This window comes from Leuciscus leuciscus (assembly GCF_965113295.1).
Source record: "Leuciscus leuciscus genome assembly, chromosome: 5".
Lineage (NCBI taxonomy): Eukaryota > Metazoa > Chordata > Actinopteri > Cypriniformes > Leuciscidae > Leuciscus > Leuciscus leuciscus.
The window spans coordinates 34053884-34080509 of record NC_138729.1 but is presented as its reverse complement, the minus strand read 5'-3'; the positions used below and the strand labels follow the sequence as shown (position 1 = coordinate 34080509).

At 41.5% G+C, this 26626-nt stretch overlaps 1 protein-coding gene across 2 annotated transcripts; it reads right to left on the bottom strand.

The window, feature by feature from the left end:
• Positions 1–13970: 13970 nt before the first annotated feature.
• On the bottom strand, positions 13971–24328 carry LOC309499402 (myosin heavy chain, fast skeletal muscle-like). 2 transcript variants are annotated; one of them, XM_082170625.1, is made up of 39 exons: positions 24114–24328; positions 23876–24019; positions 23635–23791; positions 23501–23528; positions 23227–23329; positions 22969–23061; positions 22783–22846; positions 22591–22689; positions 22409–22512; positions 22188–22326; positions 21852–21970; positions 21615–21764; positions 21353–21523; positions 20960–21260; positions 20786–20850; positions 20609–20696; positions 20395–20512; positions 20189–20312; positions 19947–20083; positions 19603–19858; positions 19269–19511; positions 18988–19164; positions 18754–18899; positions 18581–18671; positions 18100–18489; positions 17898–18024; positions 17577–17695; positions 17300–17496; positions 17033–17216; positions 16755–16920; positions 16151–16275; positions 15730–16038; positions 15397–15600; positions 15192–15317; positions 14926–15096; positions 14742–14846; positions 14510–14605; positions 14278–14409; positions 13971–14058 (listed from the first exon to the last, which is right to left on the bottom strand). In XM_082170625.1, the coding sequence occupies exons 1-39, from the start codon at positions 24318–24320 to the stop codon at positions 14044–14046; spliced, it is 5790 nt and encodes a 1929-aa protein (XP_082026751.1). In that variant the 5' UTR covers positions 24321–24328; the 3' UTR covers positions 13971–14043. The 2 variants fall into 2 exon arrangements, with proteins under 2 accessions (XP_082026751.1, XP_082026750.1); XM_082170624.1 differs by having other exon boundaries at positions 22409–22689.
• Positions 24329–26626: the final 2298 nt, after the last annotated feature.

Below are 26626 nucleotides of genomic sequence, written 5' to 3'. Positions count from 1 at the left end.
TGGATTGTGCATTAAATGCATGTATGGCATAGACTGTGGTGGGGTTTCATGGGGATGATATAAAAAAGAGAGAAGGAATTAAAATATGACAATGTATTGACATTGATAAATGGAATGCAATATAATTGTTTTGATAAATGCAATATGAGTTGACATTTGGTTTGGTATATTAAAAATATGGCAAGACTTGTATTAGTTATGTGTGTTTTGGCTCCATTTAAAATATTATGCTTAGTAATTGTTCTGCTTCTGGCATTAACAATTAGGGGCCAGGATGTAGGAGCCATATTTAGAATTTTGTGCACTACCAAAATCGATATTTGTTTAATTTACTTATTTTATATGTTTCTTTTGTTTCATATTTGGACTAATCTGTTCACGTGAATAGACTTGCTCCTCCTCCTTGACACGTCATTACGGCGCGAATGTGCAGGTCTTAAATGTGTATTAGAATTGTTGGTAGACAGGTTAGAGTGTGGAGAGCAACAGTTTTCTTCAAATCGCATGCTATGGTATCAATGCTCACAGCAATATTTGTTTTTTTGTTTTCTTGGAAAGTTGAATTTATTTATTTTTTTGGATTGAAAGTAAACCGGAGATTATGTTCAATAAACCGCGGCATTTGTTATGACTGCATCTTCGTGCGTGCTTTGTGGACATGTGAATCGGGAGAGACTCCTCCGCTAACCTCAAAAGGGCTAAAGAAAGTTAACAAGATTAGCCTCTACACTCACTGAGTGGTAAACGCGATTGTAATGTGTTGCAAAGACGCAAAAATTTAAGCTCGAAATTAAAGCTTCAAGCTCACTCCAGGAATGGTTACCTCTTGGGCACTGTTCAAGGGTGTTTCTATTTAGGACATTTGTGCTGCGGCGAGCTGGGCATCACCGCAAACATTTGCAACATATTATAGACTGGATTAGGGTTGCGCGATAATGCCCATTGTCATATCGTCCTATCGTCAGCCTGTAAGATCGCCGATACACGATAGTATCGGGGGGAGGGGCAATTTTTTGATTATTTATGTATTTGTTTGCTAATTTATAAGATCATTTATTTACTTAGTCAACTTTTTTTTAATTACACTTTTATTTAAATATTAACGTAATTAATTATCACGCGTCACGCGGAATGACACATGGGAAATGAGGACCGTCTATCATTCTGACAAGGAGGATGGAGTTGGTGGGAAAGAAAAATGCGACATCGCCTATTTGGCAATATTTCGGGTTTACACCAGATGAAAAAGGTGAGCCTGCTGATGTCACACAGGCAGTTTGAAAACTTTGCTCGAAGGTTGTGCCCGTAAAATAATCACAAACATGTATGTACATTTGCATGGGGCACCACCCTGCACCCAGCACCTAAACTAGCGCCAAGAGAAGGCGCGATTAGCAAAGATCGAAGTCAGCCATCAATCATCTGAGCTTTTGCAAAAAGCACAAAGTACAAAAGAAACAGTGAAAGGTGGGCTCAGTGCACTGCAGCTGTATCGAAGTACATTGCGAAGGAAATGGTCTCTTATCATACAGTCGAGAAAGCAAGCTTTAAAGACCTGCTCCAAACCTTTGATAAACAGTACGAGCTGCCAGGGCGCAAGTACTTCACCGAAACATCTATCCCAAACTTGTACAATGAAACTAGGGACATCATTGCTAAAGATCTGAAAGCTGCTAACTTTGTTGCTTGGACCACAGACATGTGGTCAAGCATAAACATGACCCCCTATATGTCTGTGACAGTCGATTATATTTCGGAGGATTGGAAGCTAGAAGCAAAATGCCTGGAAACAACATTTATTCCGGAGAATCACACTGCAGAGGTACTGGCAGAGGCGCTGGCAGATGCCATGCAAGACTGGGACATAGAACAGAGTAAAATTTCATGCATTACAACTGACAACGGGGCCAATATTGTTGCGGCCATACGAGGGCTCGGATGCCCATGGCTGAACTGTTTTGGCCATAACTTGAATGTGGCAGTGAATTATTCACTACAAAAGGAGAAAACAAAAACTGATTGAGCTCTTGGAATCTGTCGCAATATTAACGCGGCATTTTCTCACAGCTGGAAGAGGCGACGAGAGCTCCGCAAGGCGCAGGAACAGCTAAATTTACCTCAACATATGCTGATAACGGTACATAAATTATTATATTTTATTTGCTTAATATTTATCTTGTGGCACAACCATCTTAGTGAAAAATAAGAAAAATGTCATTTTTGTCAGACTAGAAATAATACTTGTAAATCAAATATAATATTATTTAATTATAATAAATGATCACAACATTAACGATCTACGCATAATTGTCATTTAATATGTTGTTATTGTAGGATTGTAAAACTCGTTGGGGATCAACATATGCCATGGTAGTAAAAATTCTGGAACAGCTTCCTGCCATCAAAAGGGTTTTTGCTGATGACAAGAGCCGTCGAACACTCCCAAACGTCACCTGACAGGACATTGCTGTACTAGAGGCTGTCAGGGATGGGTTGAAGCCTGTCGCAAAATTAACTGATATATTATCAGCTGAAATTTACGTGACAGTCTCATCTCTGCTGCCCGTGCTGCAGCTAACAAAGGATATCCTGAAGGAGGAGGAGACTGATGTGAAGAGGACAACAGGAATTAAACTGAGGATTTTGGAGAAACTCGACTCGAAATATGACGACAGTACCCTCCAACTAATGCGCAAAGCTACCCTCCTTGACCCACGCTATAAGGGCGAACACATCGATGCCGCACAACTTGATGTGATCAAATCACAGCTTGAGGTTGAGATGGTGGCATACTGGAATGAAACAAATATGCCACCTGTACCCATCAGAGTGGAGGAGGAAGAAGAAAAAGATGCGGCAGGTGCGTCATCAGGTGAGAAACAGCCGGCTAAGAGGATCAAAACAGTGGGTCGTCTTCTTGGCAGAGCAAAGCCGTCTATATCCGCATCCACACCTGTAGACCAGCGAGCAAAATCTGAAATCACGTCTTACTTACAAGAGGAAGTAATTGATGGTGATGACAAGCCACTGGACTGGTGGAAAGAAAATAGATGTCGTTTTCCTTTAATGGCAAACCTGGCAAAAAAAATACCTGTGTGTTTCCGCAACTAGCACCCCTTCAGAGCGTGTGTTTAGCGCAGCCGGCAACACAATTACTCCCCTTCGCAGCCTACTCAAACCAGAAAAAGTTAACCAGCTTGTTTTTTTGGCAAAAAAATCTGTAGACGGAAGCATTACTCTTGCATCGTAAACAGTCATATTGTTTTAAATCTGTAGGCAATGTAACTAAGATTGCATTATTTTAGTTCTTGGTTATGTAATTTTTTTTTTTTTTTTTTGCTTTTTGTTTATTGAAACGTGTTTGGCTATTAGCGACAAGATAAACACTCTTTTATGTTAAATATGTTAAACAAGTTGGAGTTTGAAATAAACCTGCTTTTCATTTTCATAGCCGACTGATTATTGTGCATTTATTCTGAATACACATCATACATTTGCGGCTTGCAAGGAATATGACGATTTTTAAAAGAGAATCACTCCTCTTTGAAAACGTATTACAAGCGACTTTAAAACTAAATTTCCTTCATTCACAAATTATGTCAAGCCTGCTTGTTATAAAGATACATCATTCTTGTACAGCTGTTATTTTAGCCATGTTAAAAAAAACCCGGCAAAACTGCATTATTTTCGTTTTGTTGTAGTTGCATAAAGTGTAAACAACAACAAAAATAACATAACTATACAAGAACAAAAAAAATATATTATTACATAATTTTGTATATTAACACTGATCAATTTATGTATGATTTTATTTTATATATTCCTCTGGTGGTTGAAGGTTACGCGACGATGACAGTGTGAAACTATGCAAGGGCCACTGAATTGTACTTTGATAATAATAATAATTGCCTAAAAATAATTTTTCAAAAACAACCGTATTATCGTCATTTTTATTAGCTATCGTCCATATGGCTGACTATCGTCGATATCGGCACAACCCTAGAATGGATGTGACTGAGCCATCTCTGGCTCATTCAGTGCTTGGTGTGGGAGAGTTGTGTGATTAGTCCTCCACACGTGTCATTCACTCATATTTTTGTATTTCAGAAAAACACCTTGTTGCTTTCTCATTATAGGGTATTATATTATAAATGCATGCATTATATTATAAATTAATTAAATTATTATATATATATATATATATATATATATATATATATATATATATATATATATATAATAATTTAATTTAATTAATTTATAATATAATGCATGCATTTATAATATAATACCCTATAATAAGAAAGCAACAAGGTGTTTTTCTGAAATATATTATATTATATTATATTATATTATATTATATTATATTATATATCCCCTCCTTGAACTGCCATCTTAACGTGGTGGAGGGGTTTGAGTACCCGAATGACCTTAGGAGCTATGTTGTCCAGGGCTATATGCCCCTGGTAGGGTCTCCCAAGGCAAACAGGTCCTAGGCGACGGGTCAGACTTAGAGCGGTTCAAAAACCCCTTATGAGAAAAATTAAACCGAGGACTGTGACGTTGCCCGGTATGGCGCAGCCGGGGCCCCACCCTGGAGCCAGGCCCGGGGTAGGGGCTCGTATGCGAGCGTCTGGTGGCCGGGCCTCCCCCCACGGGGGAGGGAGCGACGTGGGGCCGCCTTCCCGTGGGCTCACCACCTGCAGGAGGGACCGTAAGGGGCTGGTGCTGAGAGGATCGGGCGGCAGTCGAAGGCGGGGGCCTCGACAACCCGATCCCTGGACACGGAAGCTAGCTCCAGGGACGTGGAACGTCACCTCGCTGGCGGGGAAGGAGCCTGAGATTGTGCGTGAGGTTGAGAGGTTCCGACTAGAGATAGTCGGGATCACCTCTACGCACAGCTTGGGCTCTGGAACCACACTCCTCGAGAGAGGATGGACTCTTCACCACTCTGGAGTTGCCCATGGTGAGAGGCGGCGGGCTGGTGTGGGTTTGCTTATGGCCCCCCAGCTCAACCGCCATGTGTTGGAGTTGACCCCGGTGAACGAGAGGGTCGTTTCCCTGCGCCTACGGATCGGGGATAGGTCTCACTGTTGTGTGTGCCTACGGGCCAAACGGCAGTGCAGAGTACCCGGCCTTCTTGGGGTCTCTGGGAGGGGTGCTGGAAAGTGCTCCAACTGGGGACTCCGTCGTTCTACTGGGGGACTTCAATGCCCACGTGGGATCTGAACCCGAGCGGTGTTCAGTTATTGGACTTCTGTGCTAGTTACAGTTTGTCCATAACGAACACCATGTTCAAGCATAAGGGTGTCCATCAGTGCACGTGGCACCAGGACACCCTAGGCCGTAGGTTGATGATCGACTTTGTGGTCGTTTCATCTGACCTGCGGCCGTATGTCTTGGACACTCGGGTAAAGAGAGGGCCGGAGCTGTCAACTATTTCACCACCTGGTGGTGAGTTGGATCCGATGGCGGGGGAGGAAGCTGGACAGACTCGGCAGACCCAAGCGTACTGTGAGGGTCTGCTGGGAACGTTTGGCCGAGTCTCCTGTCAGAGAGATCTTCAACTCCCACCTCCGGCGGAGCTTCGACCGGATCCCGAGGGAGGCTGGAGATATTGAGTCCGAATGGACCATGTTCTCCACCTCCATTGTCGAAGCGGCCAATCAGAGCTGTGGCCGTAAGGTCTCCGGTGCCTGTCGAGGCGGCAATCCCCGAACCCGGTGGTGGACACCGGAAGTAAGGGATGCCGTCAAGCTGAAGGAGGAGTCCTATCGGGCCTGGTTGGCTTGCGGGACTCCTGAGGCAGCTGACGGGTACTGGCAGGCCAAGCGAACTGCAGCCCGGGTGGTTGTGGAGGCAAAAATTCGGGCCTGGGAGGAGTTCGGTGAGGCCATGGAGAAGGACTATCGGCTGGCCTTCGAAGAGATTCTGGCAATCCACCCGGCGCCTCAGGAGAGGGAAGCAGTGCCCTACCAACGTTGTCTACAGTAGAGGTGGGGAGCTGTTGACCTCAACTGGGGATGTCGTTGGACGGTGGAAGGAATACTTTGAGGATCTTCTCAATCCCGCCGTCACGTCTTCCATTGAGGAAGCAGAGGCTGAGGGCTCAGAGGTTGACTCGTCCATCACCCAAGCTGAAGTCACCGAGGTAGTCAAGAAACTCCTCGGTGGCAAGGCACCGGGGGTGGATGAGATCCGCCCTGAGTACTTCAAGTCTCTGGATGTTGTGGGGCTGTCTTGGCTGACACACCTCTGCAGCATCGCGTGGCGGTCGGGGACAGTGCCTCTGGGATGGCGGTCCCTCTTTTTAAGAAGGGGGACCGGAGGGTGAGTTCCAACTACAGGGGGAAATCACACTTCTCAGCCTCCCTGGGAAAGTCTATGCCAGGGTACTGGAGAGGAGAATACGGCCAATAGTAGAACCTCGGATTCAGGAGGAACAGTGTGGTTTTCGTCTAGGCCGTGGAACACTGGACCAGCTCTATACCCTCTACAGCAGTGGTTCCCAATCCTGGTCCTGGGGACCCACAGCTCTGCACAGTTTGCATGTCTCCCTCATTTAACACACCTGATTCAGATCATCATCTCATTAGGATAGAGCTCTGAACTGAACTGGGTGTGTCAGATAAAGGAGACATACAAACTGTGCAGAGCTGTGGGTCCCCCAGGACCAGGATTGGGAACCACTGCTCTACAGGGTGCTGGAGGGTTCATGGGAGTTTGCCCAACCAGTCCACATGTGCTTTGTGGATTTGGAGAAGGCATTCGACTGTCCCTCGCGGCAGCCTGTGGAGGGTGCTCCGGGAGTATGGGGTCCAGGATCCTTTACTAAGGGCTGTCCGGTCCCTGTACGACCGAAGCAGGAGCTTGGTTCGCATTGCCGGCAGTAAGTCAGACTTGTTCCCGGTGCATGTTGGACTCCGGCAGGGCTGCCCTTTGTCGCCAGAATTTCTAGGCGCAGCCAGGGGCCGGAGGGTGTCAGGTTTGGTGACAACACGATTTTGTCTCTGCTCTTTGCAGATGATGTTGTCGTGTTGGCCTCAAACCAGGACCTTCAGCATGCACTGGGACGGTTTGCAGTCGAGTGTGAAGCGGCTGGGATGAGAATCAGCACCTCCAAATCCAAGGCCATGGTCGGAAAAGGGTGGCTTGCCCACTTCAGGTTGGTGGAGAGTTCCTGCCTCAAGTGGAGGAGTTTAAGTCTAGGTCTAGAGCTCAGCTACCGTTCGGACGCTCTTGCTTACTGCTCCGCGCTTTGCTCTATCGCTTTTATATTTTATCTTCTATATTTTATCTTCTATATTTTTATATTTTAGCTCCTTTTATCACCTAATTTTAACTTCAGCAAATCAGCACAGTGCTCAAACGACAAAGTTTGGATTACCACAAAAACGCAGAATTCTTCTACCCGACCAGCTTACATTCCGGGGAAAGGAAAACACAACTGCCTACAAGGATAAGAGAGAAAATGCCTCTTCTGGAATCTACTTGCTGCACTAACTGCCACAGACTTTTACAAAGGATTGCAGTTCTTGAAACAAAGTTATTTACGGGACCACCAAACCAGACGGAACACACAACAGAGCTTCGTCATGGACACCCTCAGCATATAGCCGGTGAGTCCCATGAAACTAGTGCTCCTCGACAGGTAGAGAAACAAGCCGATCGACTTACAAATCGATGGCACAAACAGGGAGCGAGACCCAAAGGCACTCAAGACATCAGATTTTCCCGAGCCCCACATATTGCCGCAGTAGCATCCTCTAGCCCAGATACAGCTCTGACAAGGATTGCAAACACTGGTCTCCCACCAACACCTATACATCTTGAGAACAGATTTGAAGTACTAATGAATGTAAACGAGGAATCCCCAAACGTGATGAATGTGATCGAACACAGACTGTATCAGCCAGTAGCTAACACTGATGCTAACTGGCGCTCAAGGTCGAGCAGACAGCGGCACTCAGCTCAGAGCACAGCCGAGCCCAGGACTCTTATAGTGGGGGACTCCATAATCAGAAACATTAGCAGCAGGGATACAACTACATGCTGCCTTCCACAAGCTACAACTTCTGATATAAACAGGGAACTTCAAAACATTCTGATGAAACATAAGACTGCAAATCGACTCATCATTCGTGTGGGGAAGAATGATATTCATAAAGAGCAGTCAGAACTCCTTAAGAAGGATTTCAATGAACTTTTTGAAACACTTAAAAGACTGAAAGTTCAAACATTCATCAGTGGACCACTCCCAGCAAGAGGAACAAACAGGTTTTCACTGCTGCTTGGGATTAATACATGGCTGCAAAAAAACTGCAATATAAAAGGAGTAAACTTCATTGACAACTTCAATCTTTTCTGGAGTCAGAGACAACTATTTCATCGGAATGGCCATCACCCAAACAAACTTGGTTCAAGAGTGTTAAAGGACAATATGTACTTCTCCCTCAATCATCCTTCTGCAGTGTGTGCCAATCCACTCAATCTGAACGACACACACACACACCTGGAAACAGTATGAATGAACACGGGACTTCACTTCAGCAGCAAAATGGACATGCAGTTGACATATCACACAAGGACAATGATAACACCACTGAGCCACAACAACCTCTGCTCACGGACACAATCTCAGCTGAGCCCTGCCCACAGAGCTCACCACAGACAGACATATCAGAACTGCTCCAAGATTCAGCACCCAAGGACGACTTCCTGGAAAACAGCCAGGGATGCCAGGACAGCATATTACAGCCTCCGATAACACCTGAGCAACAGCCCCTTTCACCAGATACTCTCTCCCTCTCGCCAGCAACTCCACTTCTGTGCTTCTCACAGAAAATGAAAGAGCTGGTGCATGCTGGAACCAGACTATCCCACTCTTTTGCTGCAAGCCCCCAGATACCAACCAAAAAACGTCAGGCACCTCAAACACCAAAGCCTGCGCGCCGAGCTCGCCCGCCCCCTCCTCCTGTGAGAGCTCTTCGGCCAAAACGCCAGGGCCCACACCCTCCTCCATCTGCTCGAGGTGAACCAAAAACAACTGATACCAGCTCTCAGTGATGTATTTTGGGTCCCTGCTATGACAACAGTAACTTTCTCAAATTTTTACAGAACAAGCGGGAACCCAGTGTGCCTGTATCTTTCTCTATTGCTGTTCTATTACAAGATAGAAAGTCTAAGGCCTTCAATAGCCGTACAGCAAACCCAACTAATCTGGTGCCTATTACATGTCAAACTAAGATTGCTGTGGGGACAAAAAGTAAGACTGTTACTTAGTCTGTTTTAAAAGTTAGCACTTTTAAACATTCGCTCACTTAAAAATAAATCACTTCTAGTCAACGACTTAATAACCACAAACAACCTGGACTTTATGTTTCTAAATGAGACCTGGCTAGAAGACAGCTGCAGTGCAACAATCCTCAATGAAACAGCCCCTCCTAACTTTACTTTTATGAGTGTCTGCAGAGCTGTTAAGAGAGGTGGGGGTCTAGCTGCTCTTTTTAAAGATATCTATCAATGTAAGCAAATATCATTTGGGAATTACCCGTCTTTCGAATATCTGGGTACTGTGTTAAAAGGTGCTCCTCGCATTTTACTTATTATTTACAGGCCTCCAAAATATTCTCCAGCCTTTGCTGAGGACTTTACAGAACTGTTATCAACAATTACCTCAGAGTTTGACTGTTTTGCCATTGCTGGAGATTTTAACATTCACATAGATAATGCAGAAAACAATATGGCAAAAGAAATCAAAACTGTTTTAAAAACTTTTGATCTGACTCAGCATGTACATGGACCCACACACAATCATGGACACACTCTAGATTTACTTATCAGTAAGGGTCTAAACATTTCATCGATTGTTATTAAGGATGTAGCACTGTCTGATCATTTCTGTATTTTCTTTGATATATTGATCTCTCCTGCCACTGAAGCTAGATCAGTGTCTGCCAAGAAGAGATGCTTAAATGAGAACACTAGTGTACTATTTATGAAGGCTATATCCTTAACACCAAGCTTATCTGCTGACTCTGTTGATTTTCTCCTTGATTCTTTTAACTCAAAAGTTAAAAATATAATTGATGATATTGCTCCTGTTAAAGTCAGGAAGAAGAGTGGCAGACAAAAAGCACCTTGGAGAAACTCAACAGCAGTGCAAAATATGAAAAGACAATGCAGAAAAGCAGAGCGCATGTGGCGGAAGACAAAACTAGTAGTCCATTATAACATCTACAAAGACAGCCTGCATGCTTTCAATATGGAACTAGGCAAAGCTAGACAGACTTTCTTCTCAAATATTATAAACAGCAATTTAAACACACGCACTCTTTTTGCTACTGTAGAGAGACTGACAAACCCCCCAAGCCAGATTCCCAGTGAAATGCTCTCAAACAGCAAGTGCAGTGAGTTTGCTTCTTTCTTCTCTGAGAAAATCAATAATATCAGAAAGGTGATCAGCACATCCTTGAGTTGCGCTGGGGTCAGACAGATCAGACCGCCTGAGAAAGTAGTTACTATGTCTGACTTCAAAGAAATTGATGGCAAAATTTTGGAAGAAACCGTACAACACCTTAAAACATCAACATGCGCCCTTGACAAACTTCCCACATCTTTTTTCAAAAGTGTGCTAAACAGTTTAGAAGCAGATCTCCTAGAAGTGGTAAATGCCTCACTTCTCTCTGGGAGTTTTCCAAACTCCCTGAAAACTGCAGTTGTCAAGCCCCTCCTGAAAAAGAGCAATCTGGATAAGACCATATTAAGCAAGTATAGACCGATCTCAAATCTTCCTGTCATAGGCAAGATCATTGAAAAAGTTGTCTTCAATCAGCTGAACAAATTCTTAAGCTCGAATGGATACTTTGACAATTTTCAATCTGGTTTCCGACCGCACCACAGCACAGAGACAGCGCTCATAAAGATAATAAACGATATTCGCTTAAATACTGATTCAGGAAAATTATCAGTGCTGGTACTACTCGACCTCAGTGCTGCATTTGACACTGTCGATCATAACATACTTCTTGACAGGCTGGAAAACTGGGTGGGGCTTTCTGGGATAGTCCTAAAATGGTTCAGGTCATACTTAGATGGGAGAGGTTATTATGTTAGTATAGGAGACCATAAGTCTGAGTGGACATCCATGACATGCAGAGTCCCTCAAGGCTCAATTCTTGCGCCACTCCTGTTCAACCTGTATATGCTCCCAATGAGCCAAATAATGAGAAATAACCAAATTGCTTACCACAGCTATGCAGACGACACACAGCTGTACTTAGCCCTATCGCCTAATGATTACAGCCCCATTGACTCCTTGTGCCGATGCATTGACGAAGTCAACAGTTGGATGTGTCAAAACTTTCTTCAATTAAACAAAGACAAAACTGAAGTTATTGCGTTTGGAAACAAAGATGAAGTTCTCAAGGTGAACGCATACCTTCACTCTAGGGGTCAAACAACTAAACATCAAGTCAGGAATCTTGGTGTGACACTAGAGTCAGACCTTAGTTTCAGTAGTCATGTCAAAGCAATAAATAAATCAGCATACTATCATCTGAAAAATATTGCAAGAATTAGATGCTTTGTTTCCAGACAAGACTTAGAGAATCTTGTGCATGCTTTCATCACCAGCAGGGTGGATTATTGTAATGGACTCCTCATTGGCCTTCCCAAAAAGACCATAAGACAGTTGCAGCTCATACAGAACGCTGCCGCTAGGATTCTGAGCAGAACCAGAAAATATGAACACATCACACCAGTCCTCAGGTCTTTACACTGGCTCCCAGTTAGATTTAGGATTGATTTTAAAGTATTACTACTGGTATATAAATCATTCAATGGCCTAGGACCTCAATACATTTCAGATATGCTCACTGAATATAAACCCAACAGATCACTCAGATCATTAGAATCATATCAGCTAGAAATACCAAGGGTTCACTCTAAACATGGCGAGTCTGCTTTTAGCTATTATGCCAGCCACAGCTGGAACCAGCTTCCAGAAGAGATCAGATGTGCTCCTACAGTGGTCACATTCAAATCCAGACTCAAAACACTTCTGTTTAGCTGTGCTTTTACTGAATGAGCACTGTGCCGCTGTTCTTCCGACTGTTTGTACTGTACTGTATTTTATTTTATTTTTCTAAACTGTTTTAATTATTCTCATTTCTTTTAATTATTTTAATTTCTCCTATGTCAGCTTAGCCCGAAACTGTAAATGCCCAATCAGAAGGTGTAAAAGAAAGTGCAATTTGAGAGTTTGCTTTTGGTACGAGCAGAGGGAGTATTTGAGGGAGAAACTGATCTGACAGATTCAGACCGGTTTCCACCAAACCCAGCCCGTTGGTGGACGGAAGTGCCACTGGTGATTCAGATAACCACAGGTGATGATTGATTAATTTTGCTCAAAATCTCTGTAAATCGAGCGCTAGAAAGTGCTCATGAGAAGATTGAGTAAAACCATAATCACAGATAATCAGAGCATATTTGCTAAAACCTGGCCGATTTTGGGTGAAAAAAAAAAAAATCGGGTCTGTTGAAGACGTTTGACGGACTAGTAAGACACGTGTCAAGAGCGTTAAATCCAGAAAGGGGATTCAGCCAAACATGGGGTCATCTAACAGTAAACTAGTTAAAGGAAAGTTGATAGATGGAAGTCGTAAGAAGATTGAAGGTTAAAAGATGGTTGAAAGATTTAAGGGAATCCTTTGAAGGAAAGATCTATAATAACATTCTCTTTTATTTTTAAAAGTACTGTATGTTATTTTATTTTTCTAAACTGTTTTAATTATTCTTATTTCTTTTTATTATTTTAATTTCTTCTATGTAAAGCACCTTGAATTGCCATTGTGTATGAAATGTGCTATATAAACAAACTTGCCTTGCCTAAGTATCTTGGGGTTTTGTTCACGAGTGAGGGAAGGATGGAACGGGAGATTGACAGACAGATCGGTGCAGCTTCTGCAGTAATGCGGTCGATGTACCGGTCTGTCATGGTGAAGAAAGAGCTGAGCCGCAAGGCGAAGCTCTCGATTTACCGGTCAATCTACGTTCCTACTCTCACCTATGGTCATGAGCTTTGGGTCGTGACCGAAAGGACAAGATCCCGGATACAGGTGGCCGAAATGAGTTTTCTCCGCAGGGTGGCTGGGCGATCCCTTAGAGATAGGGTGAGAAGCTCGGTCACTCGGGAGGAGCTCAGAGTAGAGCCGCTGCTCCTCCACATCGAGAGGGGTCAGCTGAGGTGGCTCAGGCATCTGTTCCGGATGCCTCCTGGACGCCTTCCCGGGAAGGTGTTCCGGGTGCGTCCCACTGGGAGGAAACCCCGGGGAAGACCTAGGACATGCTGGAGAGACTATGTCTCCCAGCTGGCCTGGGAACGCCTCGGGTGTCCCCCCGGAAGAGCTGGAGGATGTGTCTAGGGAGAGGGAAGTCTGGGCATCTCTGCTTAGACTGCTGCCCCCTCAACCCGGCCCCGGATAAGCGGAAGATGGAGATATATATATATATATATATATATATATATATACACACTAACAATAAATATATATAAATATATTATAATATAATAGAATGATAAATGTTATAGGTTACAGATAGCTTTTTCCAGGTATTATAAATTACTTTTTAGATCTCTGGATCATCTGTAGAGGCTTAATTATGCTAACTGGAAGGCTAGTTCACAGAATATTGCAATAGTCAATAACATCAGTCCAGGGTGGAAACTTTATAGCAGAAATGTTTGAGCGAATGCATACAGTAAACATGAGAATTAATTTTTGAAACCTTTTGAACTTTTATGGAACCTTTAAAAGATCAAATTTGGATTCTCTTGATACTCAGCACTCTTGTGATGCAAATAATAAGCTTTAATGTAATCATACAGATCAGATATTAGTGTTGTAATAAGTGTATCTTGTTGGGAAAAAAAACAAAGGCTAATTATTTGCTAAAATAAACAGGTTTATTAAGAAAGGCACTTTTACAATAAACATTCATATTATATGACTTCAGCAAATGCTCCTTTCAAGTGTTAAAGATTCATTCTTCTTTGGCCTGGGAAAGAAGGAAGAGTTGAATATTAGTCTTAACAAAAATGTTCTTCACTTTACATAATGAAGAGAATACAGATGTGCAAATGTCATATAGGATATGTAACATCAGCAAAATGCAATTATTATAGTTCCACTACATCTAAGAGGTAGTTCATGTATTTGGATAAACAAGTTGAATAAATAATGCAAAAAAAAAAACAACTCATCTACTTAGTCTAACCTTTCCAGTATCACGGCTCTTGGCTCTGAGCTTGTTGACCTGAGACTCAGAAATGTCAGCACGCTCCTCAGCCTCCTCAAGCTCATGCTGCACCTTCCTCAACTTGGACAGGTGAACATTGCCTTGCTCCTCCTAAAGTTATATATATATATATATGGTTAATGTATCACGTTTCATCAAATTAGTTTCATATAAATAATTAGTGTCAAAATGTTCTATTGGATTTACATACCGCCTCTTCAGCCTGCCTCTTGTAGACTTTGACCTTCAGCTGCAGTTTGTCAACCAAATCCTGGAGTCTGGTGATGTTCTTCTTGTCCTCTTCAGTCTTCAAAAAAAAAAAAAAAAAAACACACGTTTACAAAATTAAGCATTGATCCTTTACTAAAAATAGGCATTATCAGTACATACACTATTATACAGACTCTTTTGTCTGAACAAACTTGTGAAGAATATGGTCATACCTGATAAGTGAGCTCTTTCACTCTCCTCTCATATTTGCGGACACCTTTAACGGCATCAGCTCCACGTCTCTGCTCAGCTTCAACTTCAGCCTCAAGCTCACGGACCTAAAGAACATATTTTTATTCAAACCAATCGTAATAACATACTTCACCTTGCCCATATCATAACTATAAAGAGGCTTACTCTGGACTCCAACTTCTGGAGTTGTTTCTTTCCTCCTTTCATAGCCAGATTCTCAGCCTCATCCAGACGGTGCTGCAGGTCCTTCACTGTGACCTCCAGATTCTTCTTCATCCTCTCAAGGTGAGAACTGGTGTCCTGCTCCTTCTTCAGCTCTTCTGCCATCATTGCAGCCTTTTGCATTAATACAGAAAGTCATTAGATCCACATTTTTTACGTAAAATTTACATAAGCGTCTTATGAAACATTTGGCAGCTACTCTCTCTCACATCAGTGATGGCCTTCTTGGCCTTTTCCTCTGCATTTCTGGCTTCCTGTACAGTGTCATCAACTTCACTCTGGACCTGAACAAGGTCAGCCTCAAGCTTCTTCTTGGTGTTCAGGAGACTTGTGTTCTACAAAATGGAAAGCAAAAGTTTGAACATTTTGAATGCTCTCAATTTCCTTAATTTCAGGGAAACAATATGCCCTTACCTGAGAGTGCAGCAGACCAGCACGCTCACCGATATCCACTAGCTCTTGTTCAGCCACTTTGCGGCCTCTCTCTGTCTGCTCCAGAGCAGCTCTCAGCTCCTCAATCTCAGACTGCATCAGAGTGTTTCTGCGCTCCACCATGGCCACCTGCTCCTTCATGTCTTCCTGTCCTCTCTGGGCATCATCAAGGTGCAGTTGGGCATCCTGAACATAACAATAGCTGCAGAATGAGCTTTCGATGTGATTTCTGCTAGGCTGTACTTACCATATGTTAGATTATTAAAAAATATATGAATACATCCCAAAGTCAAAAAGAAGAATTCCTATGCATACCTTGAGTTGTCCCTGAACATTCCGGAGCTGTTTCTGGGCCTCAGCAGCCTGGCGATTGGCGTGACTCAGCTGAATCTCCATCTCATTAAGGTCTCCCTCCATCTTCTTCTTGATTCTCAAGGCATCATTCCTGCTCCTGACTTCAGAGTCCAGAGTGCCCTGCATGGATTCAATGACTCTCTGGCTGTTCCTCTTGATCTGCTCCATCTCCTCATCCTTCTCTGCAAGCTTCCTATCAATCTCTCCCTTGATCTGGTTTAGCTCAAGCTGGACTCGAAGAATCTTGGACTCCTCATGCTCCAGTGTACCCTATGAAAAATAAAACATTTAAATATAAGAATGAAAATACACAGTGTATTGATGAATAGCACACTGTATGGTGGTTCTAGCAAGAATTCCATATTGATCTCCAGATACTCACTTCAGCCTCTTCCAGGGCGGTCTGAATCTCTGCCTTCTCAGTCTCCACTGTCTTCTTGGCCTTTTCCAGCTCATGGATGCTCTTACCAGTCTCACCTAACTGCTCTGTCAGATCTGAAATCTCCTCTATAGAGAGAAAAACATATAATATGTATCATAATGCACATTCATTAATAATATGTGCTTACTTTTTAATACTCACTGAGAATTAGAACATTTAAAGGGATAGTTCACCCAAAAATGAAAATGTTATCATTAATTAATTACTCGCCCTCATGTCATTACAAACCTGTAAGACTTTTGTTCATCTTTGGAACACAAATGAAGATCTTTTTTGATGAAATTTGAAAGCTTTCTGTCCCTCCATAGACAGCTACACAATTGATTCTTTGACACTTCAAAAAGGTTATAAAAAGATCATAAATCTAATCCATATGAATTGAGCTCTCAGATTTCATAAAAAAGATCTTAATTTGTGTTCCGAATATGAACAAAAGTCTCATGAGTTTGGAACAACATGAGGGTCAGTAATTAGTAAAAGAATTTTCATTTTGGGTGAACAATCCCTTTAAGTTTTTTTCCTAATTTAACGGCTTCATTCTTACGCTGCAGATTCTTGTTCTCTCTCTTGAGGGTCTCCAGCTGATCCAGGCTCTCCTCATAGGAGTTCTTCATCTTGAACAGTTCAGTGCTGAGTGAACGAGACTCTTTCTGGGCACCTTCCAGCTCGGCCTGACCTTCCTCATATTTCTGCTTCCATTCTGCCAGGACCTTTGGTGGAGATATTTTAGGATAGAGTTTGTTTAAAAAAAAGGTTGAACAAAGCCCATTCCAGCAATACTTTACAAAGAGAATATAATATAATATGACTAAAACTGTTTACCTTGTCGAAGTTCCTCTGCTTCTTGTCAAGGTTGGCAGCCAAACCATTGGCTCTCTCCACATCAATCATGAGGTCCTCCACCTCACCCTGGAGTCTCTGTTTGGTCTTCTCCAGAGATGCACATTTGGAGTTCACGGCCTCAACTTGTTCCTCTGCCTCTTGAAGACGCTGAGCCAGCTTCTTCCTGTTGAGTAATACACATTATTTTGAATTCTAATCTATAAAATAGCTGTGAGAGTTAGGAATATTATACAATAATATACATACTTGGACTCTTCAAGCTCCTCCGTGCGCTGGATGGCATCAGTTTCATATTTGGTTCTCCACTGAGCAACCTCACTGTTGGCCTTTGACATTCCCCGCTGCAGCTCAGCCTTTGCCTCCTGCTCTTCCTCAAACTGCTCACGGAGCAGGTCACAGTCATGACGGGCTGATTGCACAGCATGGGCCAGTGCGTTCTTAGCCTAAGGGACAAAGTCACATAATATTATTGTATTCTTGTCTCTACAGTAAAGTAATTCATGAATTGATTATGCTGCATTACCTTAACCTCCTCTTCAATAAGCCTCTTAAGCTCCTCAATTTGCTGAGTGAAAGCTTGTTTGCCTCTGGTGAGCTGAGAAACCAGAGCCTCCTTCTCCTCCAGCTGACGGCCAAACTCACCTGTATAGATTTAGATTCACTGTGTCAGTAACTGATAGAGACAGCACAATCTATCAAAACAAACTCCTTGAAAGCAGAATGTAAATAAGTGTGTTTTCTTCTGATAAGACTGAGTGTGGTGTATTAAGATTATATATAGCACTGAATTTCTGACAGTTACTGTTGGAATACTATTAATTTATTGATGATTTTCATTAGTTACCATTTTCAGTTTGAAGTCTTGCTCTTTGAGCACTGAGGTCATTTAACTGGCGAATGTTCTCATCATTCTTTGATTTTATTTCACTAAGTTGGTCCTCAAGTGTGCGGCACATCTTCTCAAGATTAGCCTGCAAATACAAAAGTCATTAGATAATTGAAAAACTTCAACATGTTATGTATTCTTTAAACATAAAATGTCCTACTTTTCCTTTGGCAACAGCTTCCATGTTGCTGGAAAGATCGTCAATCTCCATTTTGAATTCGCTCTTCTCTTTCTCAAGCTTCTGCTTGACACGCTGCAGGTTGTCGATTTGCTCTCCCAGCTCGGCCACACTGTCTGCCTGCTTCTTGCGGAGGGCAGCAGCAGTAGCTTCATGCTGGAGGGTGGACTCTTCAAGATCACGACGCAGCTTCTGGAATTCAGCTTCACGCTTCTTATTCATCTCGATCTGAGCAGCAGTGGCTCCTCCAGCCTCCTCAAGCCTCTCACTGATCTCCTCAAGTTCCCTGGAGAGATCAGCTCTCTGTTTCTCAACCTTGGCACGAGCAGCACGCTCAGCCTCGATCTCTTCCTCCAGTTCCTCAATTCGGGCCTATGGTGGTAAGTAGTTAATTAGATTTTTGGTTATCTTTATTTTATTATAATGATGTAATGTTTGAAAAAAAAAAAAAATCTCTAAATACCTGAAGCTCCTTGATTTTCTTCTGGAGTTGAGCACCTAGAGATTGTTCATCTTCAATCTTGCTGAGCAGCTGACTTATTTCAAAGTCTTTCCTGTTCAACAAGTAGTTGTTCAAAAGTAATAACACAACAATAAAAAATGTCAATGTTTTCAAAGATTTTCTGCTTTAATTACTTTTTTATTTTCTCATCAGATTGCTGCTTGTCATTCTCCAGGTCCATGACGGACTCTTGGGATAATTTCAGGTCTCCTTCAAGCTTTCTCTTGGTTCTCTCCAGGTCCATGCGGAGCTTCTTCTCTTGTTCAAGGGAACCCTCAAGCTACAGGACAATGATATATAAAATATGTTCACTGCAGAAAACAGTTGATTTGATGAATTAATATAATTAATTTACATCATCAACTCACATCATCAACTTGCTGCTCAAGCTTTGTCTTGGATTTGGTCAGGGTGTTGACTTTGTCCTCCTCGGCCTGAAGATCATCCAGTGTCTGCTGATGTGCCTCTTGGAGGGCTTTCTTCTCCTTCGTAACCTTAGCAATGCTCTCATCCTGAGCTGCCATTTCCTCAGTCAAGTTCTTGACCTGTAGGATTTTTTGTTCCAAATAAGCTTAAATATTACAATTCATATTCTATATCAATATATAAAACAGATTACATTTAATCTTAAACCAACTCAATCTCTGACCTTATTCTCAGTGGCATGTTTCTCCTTTTCCACTTTAGCCAAGGTGAGCTCCAAGTCATCAATGTCTTTCTTCAGCTCAGAGCACTCATCCTCCAGTTTCCTCTTCTTGGCTGTCAGTTCAGCATTGATTTCTTCCTCATCCTCCAGTCTCTCAGTTGTCTCCTTGAGTTTAGCTTCAAGCTGGATTTTGCTTTTAATCAGACCCTCACACCTCTCCTCAGCATCTGAGAGATTCTCAGAGTCCTGTTTGTAAAATAGATTGCCATTTCATTGGAAACAACCTTGCTCATTTTTTAATGTAGCCAAAATTCAGTTAATTATAAAATATACTCACAGATGCAACTTGCAGCTGCAGATCATTTTTCTCTTGCAACAGTGCTACCATCTTCTCTTCAAGCTCCTTCTTTTTGGCTTCAGCCTTAACCAAAGCCTCTTTGCATTTTGCATAGTCCTCTTTCATGTTTGCCAGCTCCTTCTCAGTCTCTGCACTCTGAAGCAGAGGCTTAATCTTGTAATAAACCTTCATCCATGGCCAGTGTTTGACATTCATGAATGAACGGATGTTGTATTGGATGGTGTAAATCGCCTCCCTGTGAATAATTCATCATTAAATGGCATAATCATCATTTAGTTTGCACAGTTATCATTGATATCATCTTTACTCATGACAATAATCACCTCCTCTCCATCATTTTCACATACTCCCTCCTCATCAGGTAACCACGGCAGAGAGCCTGAGTCATTGTGACCAGAGTAGCCAGTTTTTCATCACGCATCTCCTCAAGAACACCCAAAAGACCAGCTTTGAAGAACACCTGAATTTATGTAAAACAGTAAATCTAAATATATTGATTTAAACTGTATAAGCTAAATGACCATGATCACTGAATCTTTGGAATTTGTAAAGCTAAATAATGAACCTTTGTATGTCCAAATCTGTAGTCGTCATGATTAATGTCGATGGATCCCAGGAGTTTCTCACTGGCCTTCTTGTTATCCATAAACTGTCCATCTGGGATAACACCAGCATTCAGCACCTTGTATCTGTGGAAAATGTATCAAAATACTTCATATCTTTTAATTAGGAGCCTCCTAGGAAATGTTGTTTTCATGTGGTCCCATTTACCTCTGCTTAAAGTCACCATATTGGATTCTGCTGGGGAAGCCCTTTGTGCAGATTCTGATGCCCTCCAGAACACCGTTACACCTCAGCTGGTGGATAACCAGGAAGTTCTCCATGAGACCTAAAACAAACAGTTTACACCATGAACTTGGTAAATTAACTTCATCATATATATTGAGAACCAAAATATCTGTACTTTTTTTTATATACACTTTACCTGGAGTCTTGGACTCATTAGGAATCAGGCAACGCACAAAGTGAGGGTGAGTGCTCCTCAAGTTGGTCATGAGTTTGCCCAAGTTCTCCTGTGGAGAATAGAAAAAGGTTGGCATGCTTTGTATTTCTTTTTTTCTAAAATGAAGCAATATTACTGTGATGTCATCTCTATACATACCCTGAACTGGGAGGACACAGTCTGCATGGAGCCACCCTTCTTCTTGCCTCCCTTTTTAGTAGTATCTATTGAGATAAAAATACAAAGGAAACTAGAAGTTGCAAAATAAATGCAAAAACAAGAAAGAAGTTTAAAACTGAGTCAAAGTTTTGTTAAATAGATTTTTTTCTTTACCCTCAACAACAGGTGGGTAGAGAGCAGCCAGCAGTTTGACAGAAGACTTCTGGTACAGCTGCAGAACAGAATCATTCAGTGGATCCTTGTTCTTGTCCAACCAGCCAGTGATATTGTAGTCCACAGTTCCAGCGTAGTGAACCAGGGAGAAGTGGGCTTCAGCCTTGCCTTTGGCAGGCTTTGGTTTCTCGAAAGCTTTGTTCTTGCCAAGATGCTGGTCATATAGCTTGTTCTTGAAGGAAGTGTCTGAAGCCTTGGGGAACATGCACTCCTCTTCAAGGATGGAGAAAATACCCATGGGCTGTTTATAAAAGAATGTTGTTTATTATCAAAAATAGGAGATTCTGAGAATAGGATCAATGGAAATGAATAAATTCATAAATCATTGATAACCTTCTCAATGAGCTCAATGCAAGAAGCCAAGTCCATGCCGAAGTCAATGAACTCCCAAACAATGCCCTCCTTCTTGTACTCCTCTTGCTCCAGCACAAACATGGTGTGGTTGAAAAACTGTTGCAGTTTCTCATTGGTGAAGTTGATGCACAGCTGCTCCATGCTATTGTACTGGAGGACAAAAAAAAAAAAAGACAGAAACATTTACTACCTTCTGAATATCATTCATTTTGACATAAAAAGAGAAAAGAATCATTCTTACATCAAAGATCTCAAAGCCAGCAATATCCAGTACACCAATGTAGAAATTTCTTTGTTGTTTTGTGTCCAACATCTGGTTGATACGAATGACCATCCACAAGAACATCCTCTCATAGATAGATTTGGCCAAGGCGCTAACAGAGTTGTACACCTGTAAGTAGAATAGAATGGATATTTTATTCTGCTTCTGCAATTAGCCAGAATTTTAGGTTAAACACATGTATTAATGTTACTATACCTGTGGTACGGTCTGGCCTTTGGTCACATACTCATTTCCGACCTTGACTCTGGGGTAGCACAAACCCTTCAGCATATCAGCAGAGTTCAAACCCAGAAGGTAGGCGATTTTGTCAGCCTCTGTTAAATACATTAATTAAATTATCTTTGCTCTATAGAGTGTTTTATGTAAAATTATAATAAATCAGGCTTAAGTACTTTCCCTTTCATTTTTAGATTTTGATATGCATGCAACTTCTAGTTTATATTTATACTAAACATTTAAACACAGTTTCTGTTGTCAGCAAAGTCGGTGCAATGGTTACTATTTCAAAGCCCAGGATAACACAAGTCTCACCCTCTGTGCCATCAGGCTCAGCCTGCTCCTCACGCTGCTTCTGCTTGAACTTCATGTTACCATGATGAAGCACCGCTCCAGTGAACTTGTAGATGCACATTTTCTCCTCACTTGTGAAACCAAGAATGTCAATAGCATCCTGTAAATTACAGAGAATAATGAAATATATAATCTGCCATATTTAAATAGAATATGTCAATATTCAAATAGCAATGACTCACATCAGTAGCATCCAGCTCAGCTTTATCATCAATGCTGGCCACTGCGATCTGACCCTGACTGCACATGGGGAAGTCATAGGGGTTGGTGGTGATGAGCGACATTTCTGTAAAATACACGGCATTTATGAAAGAGCATCTTACAATATTATCTGAAACATTGAATGAATGAAATGTGCACCTACCAATAATCTCAGGCTTATGGTTGGTCATCATCTGGAAGAAGATGTGGTAGCCTCTCTCATCTGGAAGCTGGAATGACACTCGAGACTTCTCCAGCAGATCTGTTGAGAGAATGTACTTGAGTCACAATCATCTGAAGAGTGACAGATAAAGACAACTGTTCAGGATGGATCAATAAAATCATGTCCACCTACATGTCTCAATGTCAGCACTAGCCAGTTTTCCAGTGGCGCCGAAATGAATTCTGATGAATTTACCCTGTTTAAATCATAATATATAATTATTATTTATATATTATACATCTCTTTATAGAAAACTATGTACAGTAAAATTGAATACAACTGACCATCTGTACTGTAAATAAACAGTGGTTAACTTACAAAACGAGAGGAGTTGTCATTTCTCACAGTCTTAGCATTACCATAAGCCTCAAGCAGAGGGTTGGCAGCAATGATCTGGTCCTCAAGAGAGCCCTGTGATGTTTGAAGGGTTTTCATTTATTTTCAATTGTTTTTCTATTTCATGACTAAACACAATTTATAGGCATTTCACTAATTCACATATCGTATAGTTTGTGAGATGAGTGTAAATCATCATCTTTTAAAATATTATATATGACATAGTTTTGTATCTCATACCTTTATTTTACTGGACTCTTTCTTGACACCTGACACTGCAACTGTGGCAAAGTATTGGATGACACGTTTCGTGTTCACAGTCTTTCCAGCACCAGATTCTCCACTGGTTTATAAGAGATTAGAAGACAGAAGTTTGAAAGACATGTAGACTTTTCAAAGTATATTCAATCTTTGTTCAATCTTAAATTCTATTTTGTAAATATCTCCATAAATTTTCCATCCATGTTATACTTCAAATTTTTGTCATAGTCTGAAATTAAATGAAAATACTTACGTAATCAGGACAGACTGGTTTTCTCTATCTGTTGATTGAAATTTGTAAAATATCCAGTAAATATTTATTATATTAACAGCAACATCTACTTCATCTTAATTAATTCTGTAGAATTTAATCCCATAATCTCTTACCACACTGCATGAACTGATATGCGTTGTCAGAGACAGAGAAGATGTGTGGTGGAGCCTCCATACGCTTTTTGCCTCTGTAGGCAGACACCACTTCTGCATCATACACTGGGAGCCACTTGTAGGGGTTCACAGTTGCGCAGAAGAGTCCAGAGTAGGTCTGAAATGAGCAGAGACATGGTCAGAGTCCAACAACACAGAAAAAAATGAACTTAAATGCTTTTTATGTTGTTTCAGAATTTACGTAGATCATCCATGCAGCATAACGCTCTTTGAGGTTATACAGCACAGAGGCTTCATTGAGATGGGTCATCATGGCCATGTCCTCAATCTTGTCATACTTGGGAGGATTCATTGGGTAGACATCTTCTTCCTTAGCAACTCTCTCCTATAAATTTGATCAATTAGATATTAGATATAAAAGAAAACAATGTAATAAGTAATTTAATGAGCATCTACATGAAATGGAAATTCAAATGTACCTCCTTAGTGTCAAGCAAAACAACTGTGACTTTGCCCCCGTCTTTGCTCTTGATTGTTCCCTTGAGGTACAACTCTTTGGGATCAACCACATAGCAGGCAGTCTTGGCATCAAACGGTTTGGCCTGAGCCTCCATTCTCTCCCTCTCAGGCTTACGAAGGTAAATGGCAGCTTTGCCATAAATCTCCATCTCCGCGTCTGTACTCATGATGGCGGCTTACTAAATAGAGAAAATATCAACTTATCCATTACAAATTTCATAAATATTCAACAAAGGCAAGACACACAAAATATAAAACACATGAATTGTGTTAGGAAAGAGGCATATTCCTAAGTGTAGGCTTACACATAATACAGACACATAAAACAATACTAGATAAACATTTAAATAGCAAGCAAGAAGCAGGTAAGGGGCCCATTAATGAAATGATTAAATTGAAATGCTAGTGTCAGGGGATGGCACATAAAGTACAATATGAATTGTGGCAAATACGAAGTTTCAGGACAATACAGAGATTTTCACTGCCGACTATGAGTCTCACTTGTGGTCTCTCTGCCGGAGTGCATCCTCCTGCTACGAGTATGTATGAAACAGACAAATATTTCCTGACAAATATTAAGAAATTTCTGTCACAGATTTGGTTTCATTATATTAACTTTTCTAATGATTTATATTTATGCAAATCTCGTGATGGATTATTATAGCAACACTGCATCCCAAGTTTGAATTTAATCAGACCATCAGTTCTGTAGTTTGAACCAATTTTATGTTTTGCTCTATTATAGCATCATCAATTGGCCCTTTCCCACTTCTTTTTCTGTTTCCTCAGACTGAGTCTGCACATAAATGTGTCAAATGTCCTCTGCATTTGGGCCAAATTTGTATAACTTTCCCACAAGTGGTTCTATGGGCTCTCATAGACTCAAAAGTGGCAGAAGAAAAACAGAATACAATACAACACAATAAAAGCGAATACAATAGTTGGTATATTTGGCACCAAAATAAAGGTTTAATGGGACCCCTTCCTTAAATTCATCTTACTAATAAATTAAACACATTTATTTGTAAATAAATTACATAGGTTTTTAAAAACAGCATGCTTCACCAGTTTTTATCTATAATACAGACTATAACAACTGTTTTCTTCTGCCCTAATCCACACACTGAATCATAAACTCACTTGCCTTTTGTCCTTGAGACCAGATGAAATGTTAACTTTTTTAACTGTGGATAAAAAAAAAATGAAATCATTAAAATGTATTAATATAAACAAAAAAACACAATTACTTTGAGTACAGACGCATAAGTGATGATGTTAAATTCCTTTCAGTCACAGTCAGCACAGGCTCTTACCACTTGATGGAACTTCTGAGGTCTCTTCTCTGCATCTCTTCTGGTCTACCCTCTTGGCTTTTATAGAAGTTGATAATGCACACTAAGCAGAATCTATACATGGGCAACCTGATATATTTGATTGACCCATTATATAAGAAATGTACGGACAGACTGACAGACATCCTACCTGATGAAATCAGTTATAAGTCAAACCTTTATCCTAAACTTCCATTTCAAAGTTCTTGTGTATTATAATTATATATTTTTAGTCTATTAATATCTTACTTTGACATATGACACACACTGAAGTAAAGAAATCCTATTTTGGAAAGAGGGTAGACATACATTCAGCCACCGCCACCGCCTCCCCTTTTTTAGCTACAGTGCTTACGTGGCCTTAGAGCTTCCTTCTAGAGGTTTAAAGCTACATCCACCAGCTGTGCTGACGAGCAATCAGATCAGACGCAGGTGTCAGCAGTTAGGTCCTTGGCAGCGCAGAGGACTGCAGTGGGCTGTAATCAGATCCTAGTAGACAGGGACCGCTGAAGGAAACAGCAGTGAACGTCAGCCCAGGCAATAATCCAAAACTCAGGCAACAGAGAGCAGGAAACAGTCCATAAAAACAGGAGAACTGGATAGACAAAACTGCACAGACAGCAAGACACCAGAGAACCAGTAACAACAATCTGACAATGAAACTGACAAACACAAGGCTACATATAGGACCCATAAATGAGACACACCTGCGGCTGATCTGATTGCTCGTCAGCACAGCTGACGCTGATAGGCAATCAGACCAGAGCAGTACACACAGAATGAACAGGTGAACCGTGACACAGACCTTCAGACTGTTCTGACTCAGGTTGCTATATCTTTTCTATTGGACTTTCGGTTTTCCTAAAATGATGATCAAAACTCGGAAAAGTCCCATAGACTTACATTGATGGAATGTTCAAATGAGCCAAGGCTGTTTAAACTCCAACTGACAAAAATTCCAATTTAAACACCCAGAAGCCCACTAGACTTAATTAAAAGTGCCAAGGGTCAAAGGGTGACTACAACCATTCTTTCACTGGTAACACTCTTTGCATTCCTTTGTGACTTCTAGTGATGTATGTCTCGAGACCGGTCTTGGTCTCGAGACCACTTTTACGTGGTCTCGGTCTTGTCACGGCCTT

Coding starts and splice junctions, on each gene's coding strand:
- LOC309499402 (XM_082170624.1), bottom strand. CDS start 24,320: ATGAGTACAGACGCGGAGATGGAGATTTATGGCAAAGCTGCCATTTAC. Junction 23,330..23,500: donor AACCAGTCTGTCCTGATTAC/GTAAGTATTTTC, acceptor CTTATAAACCAG/TGGAGAATCTGGTGCTGGAA. Junction 17,497..17,576: donor TTATTGAAGAGGAGGTTAAG/GTAATGCAGCAT, acceptor TTTGTCCCTTAG/GCTAAGAACGCACTGGCCCA.